The sequence below is a fragment of the Labrus mixtus genome, chromosome 12 (assembly GCF_963584025.1).
Source record: "Labrus mixtus chromosome 12, fLabMix1.1, whole genome shotgun sequence".
NCBI classification, from domain to species: Eukaryota; Metazoa; Chordata; class Actinopteri; order Labriformes; family Labridae; genus Labrus; species Labrus mixtus.
This window is the reverse complement of record NC_083623.1, coordinates 13,259,437-13,274,566: the sequence shown is the minus strand read 5'-3', so window position 1 is coordinate 13,274,566 and position 15,130 is coordinate 13,259,437. Positions and strand designations below refer to the sequence as shown.

General features: G+C 43.7%; 1 protein-coding gene across 2 annotated transcripts in view; it reads left to right on the top strand.

Annotated features, from left to right (window-relative positions):
• Nucleotides 1–464: 464 nt before the first annotated feature.
• The window catches only part of LOC132984988 (prospero homeobox protein 1-like), a 33,817-nt gene continuing 19,151 nt past the window's right edge, over nt 465–15,130 (top strand). Inside the window, exons 1-4 of one of the 2 annotated variants that reach the window (XM_061052080.1) lie at nt 465–914; nt 3,669–5,726; nt 9,504–9,611; nt 14,872–15,066. In XM_061052080.1, the coding sequence (XP_060908063.1) occupies nt 3,735–5,726; nt 9,504–9,611; nt 14,872–15,066 (2,295 nt within the window). In that variant the 5' untranslated portion in view covers nt 465–914; nt 3,669–3,734. Of the gene's footprint in view, nt 915–1,058; nt 1,208–3,668; nt 5,727–9,503; nt 9,612–14,871; nt 15,067–15,130 lie in introns of those variants that run through there. The other variant, XM_061052081.1, reaches the window with a different exon arrangement.

Genomic DNA, 15,130 nt, shown 5'->3' with positions numbered 1-15,130 from the left:
CAGCTGCAAGGAACATTTGAACGTATCTAAAACATTAACTATCCATCTCTGAAATTAATTAAATATTGCATTTTTGTCATACTTGAATCCTTAATGTAATTAATATATCAACACAAGGGGAAGCTAATCTCATACACATCTATATATTATATGAATTTCTAAGCACACATCAGCGTAAAATTGTTCTTACACTATTTAAAATTTATCAGAATAAAGCAACACTTAGCCTATTTTATTAGTTATTATAGGAGCCTATCAGTATTAGACTGTAACATGACAATACATGTTTACAAACATGTAGAATATGTATTATAATGGTTTAATGTCAAAGTGCGTAATGATTCTTACTCGCGCAGGACGTTGATTTGAGAAGAAAGAGATTAGTAAAAGTGGTATATCCTTTTTTTCCTCTCTCTCTCTCTTTAGTTGCATGCTCAAGTCCCATTCCCTGGTCAAGTTCAGTGCGTTGTTCTCCGGACCGGACGGACGCTTCTTATTGGTAGGTAGCGACAGTTACATCACGCCGCTCGTGACGCGCACGTCTTCCTGTTTCCTTCAGCCGCATCTTAAAGTGAATCTTAGTGGCAGAGGAGCGCTCCAGCATCCAGTGCTCTCATCCAGTGCGCCTCGGAGACGCACACACGCAGTCCCTCTCTTTCTCTCTTGCACTCTCTCTATGTCTCTCACTCTTTTAGTCACAGCAGAGGATAGCGAGAGAGAGACCGACGCGCAAGAGCTCTTTTCATCTTATATATTTTTCCTGTTTTCGTCCTTTTGCTCGCGCTGCCGACTTTATTCCAGCTCTTTCTTCTCTGAGAAATTGTTTTAGTATCCCTGCATCCAGCAGTCCGCTGCGTAAATTCTCTCCTTTTGACGCCGTAGGAGTTCAGGTTATCCCCCTCTTCATCTAAAGGGTAAGTAACCTTGTCCTCGGATACCTCCCTCTCTCTTGTTCTCTTTCTGCATCGCTTGCGCGCGGTGGGTGGAAAAAATAAACAAATCAAACATCATTAACGCGCAAATTTATTCTGCTGATCAGCAGCTAATCATATCTATACGAGAACTATTTGCTGTGTTTCGTTCCCCTTATCTGGATGTGTTGTAAAGAGTTGCGTGTGCAGCCCGTGTTTTTTCGAGGATGATTTGCGGACCGTAGCCCAACCTTCCTCATCACGGCGGAGATCAAGTTGATTTTAAACTTTACTAAGTAAGTTTGGGAAGCAAGTTTTTTGTTGTCGGTGTTGTTTCAAGCAGGAACTAGATTTAAACATACGTTGATTTTAGACTGAAACTGAGACTTTTATGGGTTTGATCTCTTCTATGAATTTGCTGGTACCTCATCTTGTCTTTGTCCTGTGGGCTAGGTCTTACCTCAGCACCTAAAACATGATTTTTTATTGAGACAAAATCCTTACTCAGGAAGTTAAAGACATTGTCAGTTGTCCTGTTTTATGAATATGTTCTCTGTCCTCTCCCAGCACTTTTGGATCATGGTGATGGTGAAAGCTGCCGGTATAGGCTTTATTGTTGTGTAAATAAGTGTGTTCAACTGTGTCTCTCAGGTTTTCAAATCTTATCAGTCCACTGACTGATCAAATAGACAGTGTTAGTGTTAAATGTTGTTGGACTTTTTGTTTGACTCCAAAAGAAAGTTACTGGAAATGTGTGTTATGGACCATGTTTCAAGCCTGAACTTTTTTCATTATTTTATACTTTTGCTCATGTCAGGGTTAAACTTTTCCGAGATATAAAAACGCTTTCCAGTGAAGAAGCATGTATAACAAATTGAGGGCTATGGAACTTGGAGCTTTGTGCACATCTATACTGTTCATATGTGTGTGCTTCATAACTTGAAAGGTTTTTTATTACAAGAGACAGAGTGCGCATGGGCAATGGGAGACAGGTGCGCCTTCAGAAAAGACAGGTGCTGGTGACTATTTCAAGCTCATTGTTAAGACCCTTAAGTGATCAAGTCAAGTGTTTTTTTTTCTTGGAGATATATCACCTCTTGTTTGAACTGCTGATATGGCTATAAAGACTTGGACCAAAGCCATTTTTAAGGGCTGTATTTAAGAAAAGTGTTGGATATAGTTGTGTTTAAATGAAGAAAACAAACAATCTTACCCAATCTATTCTCTGCAACAGTTTTTTACACGTACAGTTTTATCTTTAAAATTCAGAATTTTTTTATGAGTGGCACTCTAACAGTTGTGTGGTTAAGTACTCGACACACAGCGTATAACAAAGCCAACAGCAAAGTTGCATGTGTGCGCTCCATATTCAGCAATAAGATAATACAGTTTACTTTAAAAGTGAAAGCAAGAAATTGATGGAGTGTATTTTTCTCACTTAGCACTGAAGCAGAGCCGTCAAATACATGTATTTAAGATTGATCTTAGAATGTTAAAGTGACGTTCTTGTATTGATAATGACAAAAAATGAATAGCTAGAATATTTACTATAAAATTGAAGTTAAGATATAATTTTTGAATTTGTTATAATTTATAGTTTTTTGATGGGAGATGTTTTTCTGGAGTGTAAAAAGAAAAATACAAATTGTTCTGTAAATTGTTTAAATATCTGCTACTTTTATTCCCATATAAAAACATTGTTTCATTAACAGTCGATTAACATGTCAATGTATATTTTTTGTAATGAGAAGCATTGAGATTGTCTTTGATAATATCACTTCATTTGAGATTGGATGCATCTGATATGGCTGTGACTAAGACACTGCCACTGCTGCTTACATAGCATTAATGATGCAGGCCCGTTCTGACAAAACGTTTTGTTTTCAGGGAGGCATTAGGGTTTTTGTATGAGCGCTTTAAGTTGCTCCTTGCCAGAGTTGACCCTTGCGACCTATTCATTTGAGCAGAATTAACTGCCCTTGCCAGATGAAAAGACAAACAAAAAACACAGAAGTGAGCTCACGCTGGCACCAAAATCAATAGGCCTATTTTGTCTTTCTTTTATGTGTCACCATCCCCATTGCTTAAGATATGATGGTTATATTGATTTAAACACAAATGTTACATTTTAGAATAACACATTTAAAACATGGTTTAAATTTAGCATGTTTTGTTGAGCTTATGCAACCATAGCTCATTTTCTCAATAAGATGTTTTAAGCGTACATGTTCTATTTGCAATTACTCCTCTTTTACACCACACATTTAAGATAGTCTTAACCTTGTTCTTTTAATTTTATTTTGTTTGTTAATAGCTTCTATGTTGGCTCACACCACACAAATATGGAAATGAGGACAAGTACTTAAGTAATTATCATAATTTTATGCAGCTTTGTGTTCCGTGGGAACTGGTTCAGTGTCGCGCGGCGTGTAAAAGGGGACAGGATAAAATGTAGGACTTTGTCCTGGAATGTCGAGGCAAGGCCTAACTCTGACCTCATCTTGCCTGTTCACTTTCACTGTTCACCCCTTTTTCCTCACAACTTTATATATTAAATTAAATATCACTGTTCTTCTGGAGACAAATAAGGAGGGATTGCCTGCTCTCAAAACTCTTAGGTTTAATAATATCAGCATTTCTGTAGCGGTTGGTAGATTTGATTGTGTTCTACAACGTGTCCCGTCTAAGTGAGCGACTTAGATTCTGAAAACATTTTTCACCTTGGTGAGTCATAAATGTGTGAATTTTTGCCAACAGGTACTCAGAGGCTTTGATCCTAGAGGACTGGGTTTGTGGGATATGGCCCAATAGCAGCAGCCCGTGATGCCGGACCATGACAGCGAATCCCTCCTGAACAGACAGACCAAGCGAAGACGTGTGGACATTGGTGTTAAGAGGACCGTGGGCAGCACAGCCTCCTCCGCAGCCTCAGCCACAACAACAACCACTGATAACATTGCCCGCGCCAAAGCAGCCATTTTCAGTGCCATGAACTCTCTGAGCTCCCACTCTCACCACGGATCAGACAACGACTCCATGGAGTGCTCTGTAGTGCAGCCACATGGTGGGCCTGGCGTTGTATCAGCCAGCGACAGTGAGTCCAAGTCCAATGTACTCCGGAAGCTACTGAAGAGGGCCAACTCATACGAGGACAGCATGATGCCCTTCCCTGGCACCACCATTATCTCCCAGCTTCTCAAGAATAACATGGCTAAAAATGGAGGAGGACCCGAGAGGGGAGAAAGAGGCGACAGAGGTGATAGAGGGGACATGGTCTTCCCTGGATCAGGACTTTCCAATGCAAGTTCAGATGCTCACCAGGAGGATGCCTGCAGTAACTCCTCCCAGGACAGCACCCCTCAAGAATGCTTGTCACCGTTTGGCCGTCCACCTGGTCTGGCCGCCTTTGACATCGAACGTCTCAACGATGAACACCTGCGTGCCAAGCGAGCCAGGGTAGAAAACATTATACGTGGTATGAGCCATTCACCCAGCGTTGTGGTACCTGCTGCTTCACGTCACGAGCGTGACCATGAGATGGATGGAGATAGGGAGATCGATCTAGACTGTCCACCCCCTCAGTCTCAGCAACATGCCCCAAGCAGCCCACGAGGAGGTGAGGTTTGCAGCAGTAGCAGCCGAGAGAACAAGCGTAAGCAGCGTCTTCCTCAGCAGCAACAGCAGAGCTTCACCCAGCTGGTGTGCCAGAGGAAGGAACAGAAGCAGGAGGAGCGAAGGCAACTGAAGCTTCAGCTGGAGGACATGCAAAAGCAGCTACGTCAGCTGCAGGAGAAGTTCTTTCAGATCTACGACTCGACTGATGACTCGGAACACAATGACCTCCACAATGACATAGGAAACATGTCCGAGGACAGCCCAGTCAGGTCTGACACTGGCGGTGATGACCGGGGTGGAGATGACTTGCGCTCTGACAATGAGATGTCTGACCTGGACCCCGGCCATTTCCTGGACAGGGCAAGGGCTTTGCTTCAGGAGCAAGCCCTGCTGGCAGACGGAGGGAAGCCAAGGAGAGAGGGGATCGGCCGGAGCAAAGGAACGGGAGGTCCAGGCTCCTCCATGCATGCTGAAGGTAAACAACTGGCAGAAACACTGAAGCAAGAACTTAATTCAGCCATGACCCAAGTGGTGGACACAGTGGTTAAGGTGTTTGCCAAGCCTCCCCGCCCTTCACCCCAGCAGGCCTTTCCCCCCTTATCCATACCTCCAGAAAGATTCCCCACTGTTGTCAATGGAGACAACACCAACTTCCACACCGCTAACCAGAGGCTGCAGTGCTTTGGTGATGTCATCATTCCCAATCCACTAGACTCATTTGCAAGCATGCCAGGAATGCCAGGTGCCACCAATGACCAAACCGAGGCACTGCCCTTAGTCGTGAGGAAGACCCCCAGTGAGCACCACCACCAGTCCTCAGCTGTGGGTGCTCATGGTGGACACCACCACCCTGCCCTTCACCCCTCCTCACTCTCTGCCTCCATGGGCTTCAGCCCCCCATCCTTTAGACACCCATTTCCACTGCCTCTCATGGGCTACCCTTTCCAGAGTCACCTTGGTGCACCTACAGGTGGCTACCCAGGAAAGGACCGTTCCTCACCAGACTCCATGGACCTGTCCAGGGAGACCACCAGCCTTAGGACCAAGATGGCATCAGGTCATCACCTGGTGCACCACCATCGTTCTCTTTCACCAGCGCACCCTGGCAGCACAGCTGAGGGACTCTCCCTGTCCCTCATCAAGTCCGAATGCGGTGACCTCCAGGACATGTCTGACATCTCACCCTACTCAGGCAGCAATGTATCCTTTCAAAATATCTGTGTAGTGAGTGTGTTTTCAGAGGGTCGAAAGGCAATAATAATTTATTTACCTTGATTTTTTAACTTTGTATAGCTCAAACCAGCTCATGTGGTAGGGGTGGTAGAGACAAGTGTGCAAGGTTGCATCTGAGCCACAAAGAGTTAAAAATCAAATATTTTTTAGTCTGTTTAAACTAGCCTAAGAATCTGAGAAATTGTTGATGAATCACTTTTCCTCCCACTGCTGTTCTCCTCTCCATTGTACTGCATTGTTGTATTTATTTTTACACTCATACCTCTTCCTTCTCACAGCACCGAACAGCCTTTTCTTCCATCTTCAATCCTAAGTGCCTTAAAAGCTTTCTTGTCACATATCACTTACTCACAAAGATTAGGTCCCCACGACATTTACTGCCCCAGTTCTTTTTACAAAAATGGCCTAAAAGAACTAGGAGTGAGATAGCATCCTGAAACTTGGCACACAATGGTGTTATATAGCTTCCCTTATAGGTTAACTTCTGTGTGCCCCAATCATGCCCTAGAGATAAAGAGGCTATCCCCTATGGGAGGCTCAAATTGAATCCCACAGAGACTCAGGACTAATAGCTTAAACAGATACATTCAGTCCCTTCTCTGTTTCCCATTTGCCTCCTTAGTCCGTAAGTATTCAACACCCCTTGTGAAAGTTTGACCTCTTTAACAATGGTTGATCTTAGAAAGCATTGTCTTCAAGTAATTAACATTAATCACTATATTAAGAAATTAATCCAACCTCTATTTCTTAAAAATATAAGTATATATAGCGCTTTGGACACCTTTTTGTCTCTTGTTTTTACCTGAGTGCGTAGCCTGTTCAGATGTGTATGTGTCAGTGTGCGTGTGTGTATCTTTTGCGTGAGTGCGTGTCACAAAAGGTTCGCCTGAGGACTCAGTAAAGATGTATATTTATGATTGCTTGTGTTTTCTCTTGTGTTCCTCTTATCATCCATCGCTGTTGTAAAAAGCCCACAATCATTGTCGTTTCTTTTCTCTTTTTTTCATTTCATAAAGATCTGTCAACAGCCCGGGGGGCCCTTTGGCTGTTGCTTGGCAGCCAAATACTTCTTTTTTTTGTTTTTCCCTCCTGCAAACCCCCTCCTCCCTGTCTTTTCTTTGAAGCAGACGTTAACAGGTGTTTGCAGCGAGCTGTTTATCTTTCATTACCTCGCCTTGTCTTGTCTTCTGACCCAAGGGTGAATGCTTTCCAGAGATCCATAATCCTTTGCTTCTACGGGTTCCCGATGGAGGGATGAAAAGAGAAAAGGGAGAGAGAGACACACAGAGACAGAGAGAAAGTAGAAAACAATCAAACGATAACCACATATGCCAGATGCTGTGGCTTTCATAGTAGCATTTATAAATGCAGGGCATTAACAGATGTACTCCCCCAAATGGAGGAAGAACACATAGGTGTTTGTTTTCCTCTTTTTTTGATTCACATAGTTAAATCCACAGGTTTACAGTAGGAACGAAGTTTCACATGTACACAATATAGATTCGTACTTTAAAAAATATATATATTATAATTAGCATGACTTCTCTGGATCAGTTTATCTTTATCCAATTTTTCCCTACCAATAGCTGATTTGACAGTTGTAAAAAATATATATATATATATATATATATTTTTTTTTTCTGTAGTTTCTTTTTTGTGTGTGTTAGAAGCCAGTGACAGTTTGTCAGACATTTTGCAGGTGCGTTCAAGTTCACAAGGTTTTTTCAGCGCTACGGAGCAGATGGCTGCAATCAATTTCCCCATTTGTTCTCAGACCGACTCCAAATATTCTTGTCCTTACACCTGGAATTAGGAAGTGGTGCAGCTATTTTCCTCTCATGACTTTGGGCTTTGGGGAAGTGTTGTGAGAATGATGATGTCTTGTCAGATGTGGCAGGCAAACAGTGGGCCAGCTGGTATGAGTGTGCCATCATGACAAAATAATAGCCGTGCACGTCACCCCTAAGTCCAATCACAATTACATTTGCAAGCTGTGAGTGAATTGGAGATGAAAATGCCTCATCAGGAGATATGAAGCTTCCTAATTGTCGTCTGAAGGGAGGTGATGTTGTGTTTATGGCTTGAGAGGTGAAAACCAGGATGTCTTTGTTTTTAAAATATTTTTTAATTTCAACGATTAGGGTAAAAGGATGCTAATCCTAATTGAAGTAGCAAAAAGAAATGAATCTAAGTGTGAGTGCACAGCTTTCAAATACATCCCACCTTGCCTTACTGAAAAAGAGGTCTCTTTTTCCCTCCCTCTCTGTCTGAGGATCCATTGTATCCCCTGCACTTGGAGCAGATGGTGTGGTGTGGAGAGTGAAGTGCTGCTCTTTTGGCCAGGCCTGACAGAGTAACACCAGTCTGCCAGGGTTTCCCCCACAAGACCCTTGCTGCGTATACAACCAATGCTCTCTCTTTCCCTGAATCAGACAAAGTAGACAGGGTCTTTAAGGAGCCAGCTCAGTGTGGTTCAGCTTTTGCTGGCTTTGCTGTGTAGCCCTGAGGCCAAGGGCAATCCAATCTAGCAGCTGATGCCTTCTTCCCGCTCTATAGTTACAGCTACATCTGGACACTTGACTGATTTTAATGACCACAGCCACCCCTGTAGATCATAAATAATGTCAAGCAATGTATTTTGTCCGCTCAAGTGTAAACAGTCTTTATGAAAACTTGGGCTTGTATCGTCTGTGTAATTTAAAGCCCTGTCTTGCAAGTGCACGATGGAAACCCTTGTTGAACAGCCTGAGGTTTTAACAAGCAGCCTGCCCCCCATCCCTGTTCCCTTTTTCAATGTCTTATCCTCCAGATTGATATTATCAGATGCATTATACGGCCGTTAATTCACCATGGAAATGGCTTGGGCCGTTCAGTGGCGCAGATGTGTTTCGGTCCCCCCCATTGCTGGCTGTGTCCAAAGCCTCAGAGCCCCTCTTCTCCTCCTTCTTTTTGCATCTCCAAGGGTTTGGCAGCGGCAGAGAGGCTGGGGGGCAGGGGTGGAGCAGAGGGAGGAGGAGGGGGATGTAATTGAAGGTTGGAACCATACTATCCCTCAAGGTGCCCCCACCAGCCCATCTCCTTCATCTATGCTGTTCAATCCAGGCGATCCATTAGGAAGACAAGGCCTCTGACATGTATTTTTGAATATGGCCTGTGTGGGTGTGGAGGTTTTTCATGTTGCTTGGGCCAGTGTTTGGTACCATCTCCCAGACCTTGTTCTGTCACTGATATGAAGCCAACTTTAGACAGTCATATTCAGGCTTGGCATGTGTTGTCGCCAAGCCATTAGGCCTTCTTGCCCGTCACTGGCGTTAACTGCTGTCTTTGTCTGTGATATGCAAATGTCTTCTTTTTTCTTCTTCCTTCTTTTGGTGGATGTAAGCATGGGGTGTAGGCAAAGGCGTTTGCTTACTTTGACTGTGAAATGAGCCGCCTTATGTAAAAGCATCGGCTGTTGTGCTGGCCGGCGTTTTATTTAGCGTGACGCTCTCACACCTGATACAGACGATGGTAATTGCAAACAAATGGTTTTGCTTTGGTGCACTGTCTTCAGCCCCCCCTTGAGCAGTGCTGCATTCATGCCTGAAAGGAAATTTGGTTACCCTTTATCCAAATGATAATTTCTTGCCAAACATTAGCACCAACTATTAGCCAATCAAATCTTGTATTGTGTTCCTTGATCTTCCTTAAGTTTTTTTTTTTCCAAACACAGTTGGTAATTTCCTTAATGGCAGCAATTTTCAGATCCAAGAGGGTCTTTCCCCTAATCACCTGAAGAAGGCCAAGCTCATGTTTTTCTACACTCGCTACCCAAGCTCCAATATGCTCAAGATGTTCTTTTCTGATGTCAAGGTAAGTCCAAGCATTTTCTTCCTCTTCTTTTCTTTGTTTATAACCTTAACAACATTTCCCTTTTTGTTTTGGTATATTTTACTGTCTTGATTTATATTTAATTGACTTGATTAAAAGAAATTCAATAATTTAATATGAATCAATAATTTTAAAATTAATATCACTAGAAGTATCGACTTTTAAAACCAAACCCATTAAGACCACTTAAATTTGACTGGTTTCAGGTAAATTATGATGAGAAAAAAACAAACAAAAAGACAGTGTAGCACCAGCAGAGAGTTGTGATTGAAGCTAGAAAATGTGTAATGTGTGTTTTTTTTAAACCAATATTAAGTATGTTTTTTTTTGGAAACTGCCAATATTCAAGCCTACAAATGAGAATCAGCACTGGAAAGAAAATACTTATCGGATCATGTCTACACTTAACTTCTTGTTGAAGAAGTGTAGAGATAGATAGCAATCTTGTTTTCTATTTCCTGTCTTTTACTGCATTTTCCACTTGCACGCCTGGAAAGTCACCTGCTTTAAAGGGGAAGTTATTATTTGTGATGTGGAAGCTCCAGTTGCCATGAACAGTGTTTCCTTCTCTCTCTTTAAATAAGGCCCTTTCCCTCACTAAGATATGGTTTTATGCAAAAGATGAAAGAAGAGGAAGTTGAATGGGTTTACATGAGGGAGCTGGAGAGCCTATGAGTATGCTAAAGCTAAAGATAAAGACCAGGATGAGTAATGGAGGGGTGGAGAGGGCAGCGAGGAGGATGGATTCTAGAGACGGAGGGGTGGTGGTTATCTGAGCAGGTGTAGGGAAAACGGTTCGAAAAAGAGAGGGAGGGAGAGAATGGAAAATGGCGAGGATGAGCGTTAAATTGACGGGGAGCTTAAAGACGGAAGTTTGGTGAACAAAGCCCGATATGTAAGCCGCATAAAACACAACAACAACAACACAATAGCCGTTGTAGTGTGCACTACCGAGTTTGTTTGTGGTGATGTGTGTGCGCCCCTCTCAGACCATACGGAGGGGTAAACACTGTGACATATCCAGGCCATCTTATTCAAATCAGAGATAAAGGTCCCCTTTTTTCTCCAGCTGCCCTCACTTGGATGCTTGGGCCACAAACCATGTCTGTGGCAGCAGATGATTGGGCAAGTTGAAAAGAGCATGATTCGTCACCTGCGAACACTGATAGGTTACAAAACTCCTCAATATTAAAGCACCCCACGCTGGTGTAATTTTCTGTTAAAAACACACAGCAACAATTTTGCCATTTAAGATTACAACCACTTTGTTTCACTGACTGATCATTACTAAGTAGGTGGCCCCTTCATGAATAGCCTCATCAGATACTTAAACAAGGTCAAGGTAGTTAAGGGGATTATGAGTCACATTAGTTTGTTTTGTTTTCAGAGGAGGACAATGGTCTATGGCTTTAAGTTAGTAGACATGTATGGGAATGAGACTGACTATCTAATGAGATTCAGTGAGCAAGGCCTCTTAGCGAGCGGCTGTCCTCGGACTTAAGTCTTGAAGGCTAATCAGGTCTCCACTAATCAGGTCTTGACTGTCAAGGACCTAATGAACGTGGGAAGTGGGTTGCCCTTACAACCAGGGGACGCCGTAGCTGTTGTTCTCCTTGACTAAGCTCTCTTTAAGACTATTGTGACTTCTTTGTGACTTTTGGTGTTTCTGAAATGTTTTGACAGATGCGTCATAATACCATTGTTGAAGCTGCTGATGACTGCTTATAGTATCATCCCACTGTCTTTAAGAAGTCTCGTAATTAGAGAAGACATTTTTATAATGAGGCGTAAATATTTATAGTAGATTAAATAAAAGTCAACTACAGTTAACTGTAAGTCAATTTAAGTCACTTTTTGTGTTTCTAGCTGTATGGTTTTTAGAAGTAAATAGTCCTTTAAATTGTTAGCCAACCAAACTCAAGACAAAAACACCTTGCTTCCTTTGTCCATCAGGGGCTCTTATCATATTGGGACATGTCATGTGCTGTGGTGTACCAGAGGTCAGGAGGGTTTTCCCCTTTTCTATATGTCATTCCTTCTCCTTTCTTTTTTTCGCTGATGATGGTGGTGGTGGCGGCATGGTATGTGTGCCCTCGGTGGGGCCGGCGAGAAAGAAAAGCCTGCCGCTGGATTTGAGTCGCTGCAGTAACAAAAGCCCGCTTTCCAGGGCCGCTTTTTGTGTGCAGTCAGCCAATAGGCAGCCGGAGATTATCTCCCACAATTCACCCCTGCGAAAACAGGAAACGTTGGAAAGCCCTGATGACTGTGAAGGGGCTTATGAGCAAGAGCGAGAGAGAGGGAGAAAGAGAGAAAGAGAGTGAGGCCCGTACAGGCTTCTCTGTCTTTCTGCCCTTCTCTTGGGTTGTTCTGGATGTAGCTTAGAACTGTGAGGTCACCTGTGTGCTTTCTGTTCCATTGTTTTGTCACTGTGTCAGAGACAAAGTTGGCAAGAGACCCACTTCAGCAAAATAAAGTAGAATTTGCATCTGTAACATCAATTTGATTTTTTTATATATTAGAAAAAATAGCAGATACGTGTGTGTGTGTGTGTGTGTGTGTGTGCAGAAGTGCTTAAATACCTTGGGCAGGCGACCAATATAGTTTAGGCCAAGGATACTTGAGTGTTTTCCTATTCTGGACTTAAGTATGCGCCTGTGCATGAGCATAACATACGTGTGGTGTGCATGTGTGTGTGTGTGTGTGTGTGTGTGTGTGTGTGCCACCTTCTATCGTACGCTGTTAGCACTAAGCGCTGACCTTTCACAGGCTCTTGAGTGTGAGTGTGAGAAACACGCTCTTGCTGTCGCTCTCTCATCTGGCTCTCAGTCCGACACACACACACACACACACACACACACACACACACACACACACACACACCAATATGCTAAACACAAACACAGACACACATTTTCCTCCCTGCGTCTCATGTCTGTGCTGGCTGACCCCTGCCAGCTCTTATTAAGTTGCTGCAGTTATGTGCTCCTTTGAACCCATTCCCTCCTTTTACGCTGAACACACTCGTCCTTAGCTGCTATCAGCCCCCTCTGCCCCCTCCCACCAGCAACCTAATGAACCAAGACTGCTGGAAACTGCAGGGGGATGTGACCAAATTGAGTCCCTGAGTGTGCAGATGCAATATAATTCAGTGTATTTACCTCCAGTAAATATTGAATCTTTTGTGTGCTGCTCTGCTGTGATTGAGCTGCAGTTCGGTTCACTTGCACGGGAACTAATACATCTTCTCCTGAGCTGTCGGTATAATAAAGTAATCCTTGTCCAAAGTGACAAATCTATCCGTCACTCAGATGCAGTGACACCAAAGGTCTCCTGCATGAGCGATGGTAACTCTTTCGCCGCCTTTAATTTAAGAACGCGGTGCTCAATCTTGCACGCACTCAGAAGGCCTGCATACATCAACACCAATTCTGTAATGTCTTAGATTCACAGCTAGCACACATTTTTGTCTGATCTTACTCACGGGAAGAAAAAAAAAAAAAAAAAAAAAAAAGGTTTACATGACGCTGACATCTTGCCCGAAATTGTGTTTTTGTGCTCTGTCACACTCCTACTGTCTGCCTCATTGTGTGTGTTTAAGAATAGCCCGTGCAGCCGGTGTATTTGTAAGTGTCAGTAGTTTGTTTGTTTGACACTCCGATGTCACGACCCCAGCTTGCTGACTGCTCACGTTCCAAACCCTCTTTGCCCCCCCGCCATCACCAGCGAAACACCATTGTCCGACAGCACTGACCTGCACCCGTCCTCCTCTCCTCCCTCCCTCATTTCCCTATTTATGCTCACCCTGCACTTTACGACAGCCACCACACCACCCCTCCTCCTTCCAAAAAAAAAAAAAAAACCCTGCCAAACAATGTCAAGCAGACTTATTCTGTTTTCCACTCTGCCATTATGTCATCTATGTATCATTCCTGAAAGGCATGGTTCCGTCTCTTGGGTCTAACTCTTTCCCCCTGATGCGCCCACTTTTCTGCCTGTCTTGTCTGCACCTCGCCCTCCCATCTTCGGGCGCTTCTTGTGTGTTTTTATTCGACTGCGGACTGCAGATCGCGGAGAGTGCGTGTGCATGTTTGTGCGCGGCTGTGTGTGTTATCAAACAATGGCCAGTGCCTAATCTCCATGTCAAAACTGCTCTGCCTCCCCAGCGAGCAGTCTGCTCAGCGTTTAGTAGTGTTTTGTCCCCCCATTCTTCCAGTGCCACAAAAAGAGCAGAGGGGAGGGAGTGACAGCCTGTGTGTGCGTGTGTGTCTGTGTATTGGTGTGTATGTGGACTGAGGGAGTGGGTGATGGTAATGAGTATCAAACATATCACAGGTTGCAATTTATTAGAAGTTATATCTCGGGTCACTGAGGAGAGATTGTTGTTTTTGTGCTTTTTAGGGTTTCAATTAAGACTTTCAGAGGGGTATTTAAGGGTGACTGCACTAGGTTTGTCCTTATCTAGTCTTTTGGATGTTTAGACAGTGTGTTTTCTCTGCTGAAACCAGGCGGAAAAAGAGCTGCCACCCAGCCGAGCCTCTTAATAGGTTTATCTTCTCCTATTGAATCCAGCCGAGCAGCCCAGATCAGATAGCCACAATCTTCTGTTATCTTTCTTTTTCTTTTCTTTTTTCTTCCCCTTTTCCTTCTGCTTGGGAGGGGGTGAGGAGAGGGGAGTAGAATCAGGGTGTAATTGGTGAACGGGGTTAAGTACATGTTTGAGCCCCCTGCGGGCCGGGGCGCTTCAGATGATGACTTAATCGTTTTTCTGGTCAATTATGTGTTTGCGGTCTCGCACTATCCCCCTCCCTCCTTTCCACCTCTCTCTCTCGTTCCATTCTCAGGGTTATGACAGGGGGAGGTCTGCTCCCAGCGGGAAAGATGAACCACACACACACACACACACACACCCAGACACAGCTCCCCCTTCACCTCTTAGCTGGCTGTCTTACTTAATGTCTCTATTATCTTCCCTCTCTCCACAACTTAATCTTTCTTGCTCTCATCCTTTTTTTTTTTTTTTTTCCTTCTCTTGAAAGTCTTTTGAGTTTGTCCCTCACGTCTCAACTCCCTGATGTAAAACTAAGCGCTCTCATCCTTACACTCAGACTCAAATCGCAGCGCTTGATCAGGATTAGACCATGTTTTTTTTCTTTGCACCAATTGCATTCAGATGTCTTCGGATCTCAGTAGATTTATTTTACATTTAAATTCAACGGCCGTTTCCTTTTTTCTCTCGTTCCAGTTTAACCGCTGCATAACCTCCCAGCTGATCAAGTGGTTCAGCAACTTCCGGGAGTTCTACTACATCCAGATGGAGAAGTTCGCCCGCCAGTCAATCAACGATGGAGTCACTGGCAACGAGGAGTTGAGCGTCAGCCGTGACTGCGAGCTCTTCCGCGCACTCAACATGCACTACAACAAGGCCAACGACTTTGAGGTAAACACTGACACTTGAAGCTAATTCAAAGCAGCTTCAGTCTACACGCCGTTTGTTCTCGATA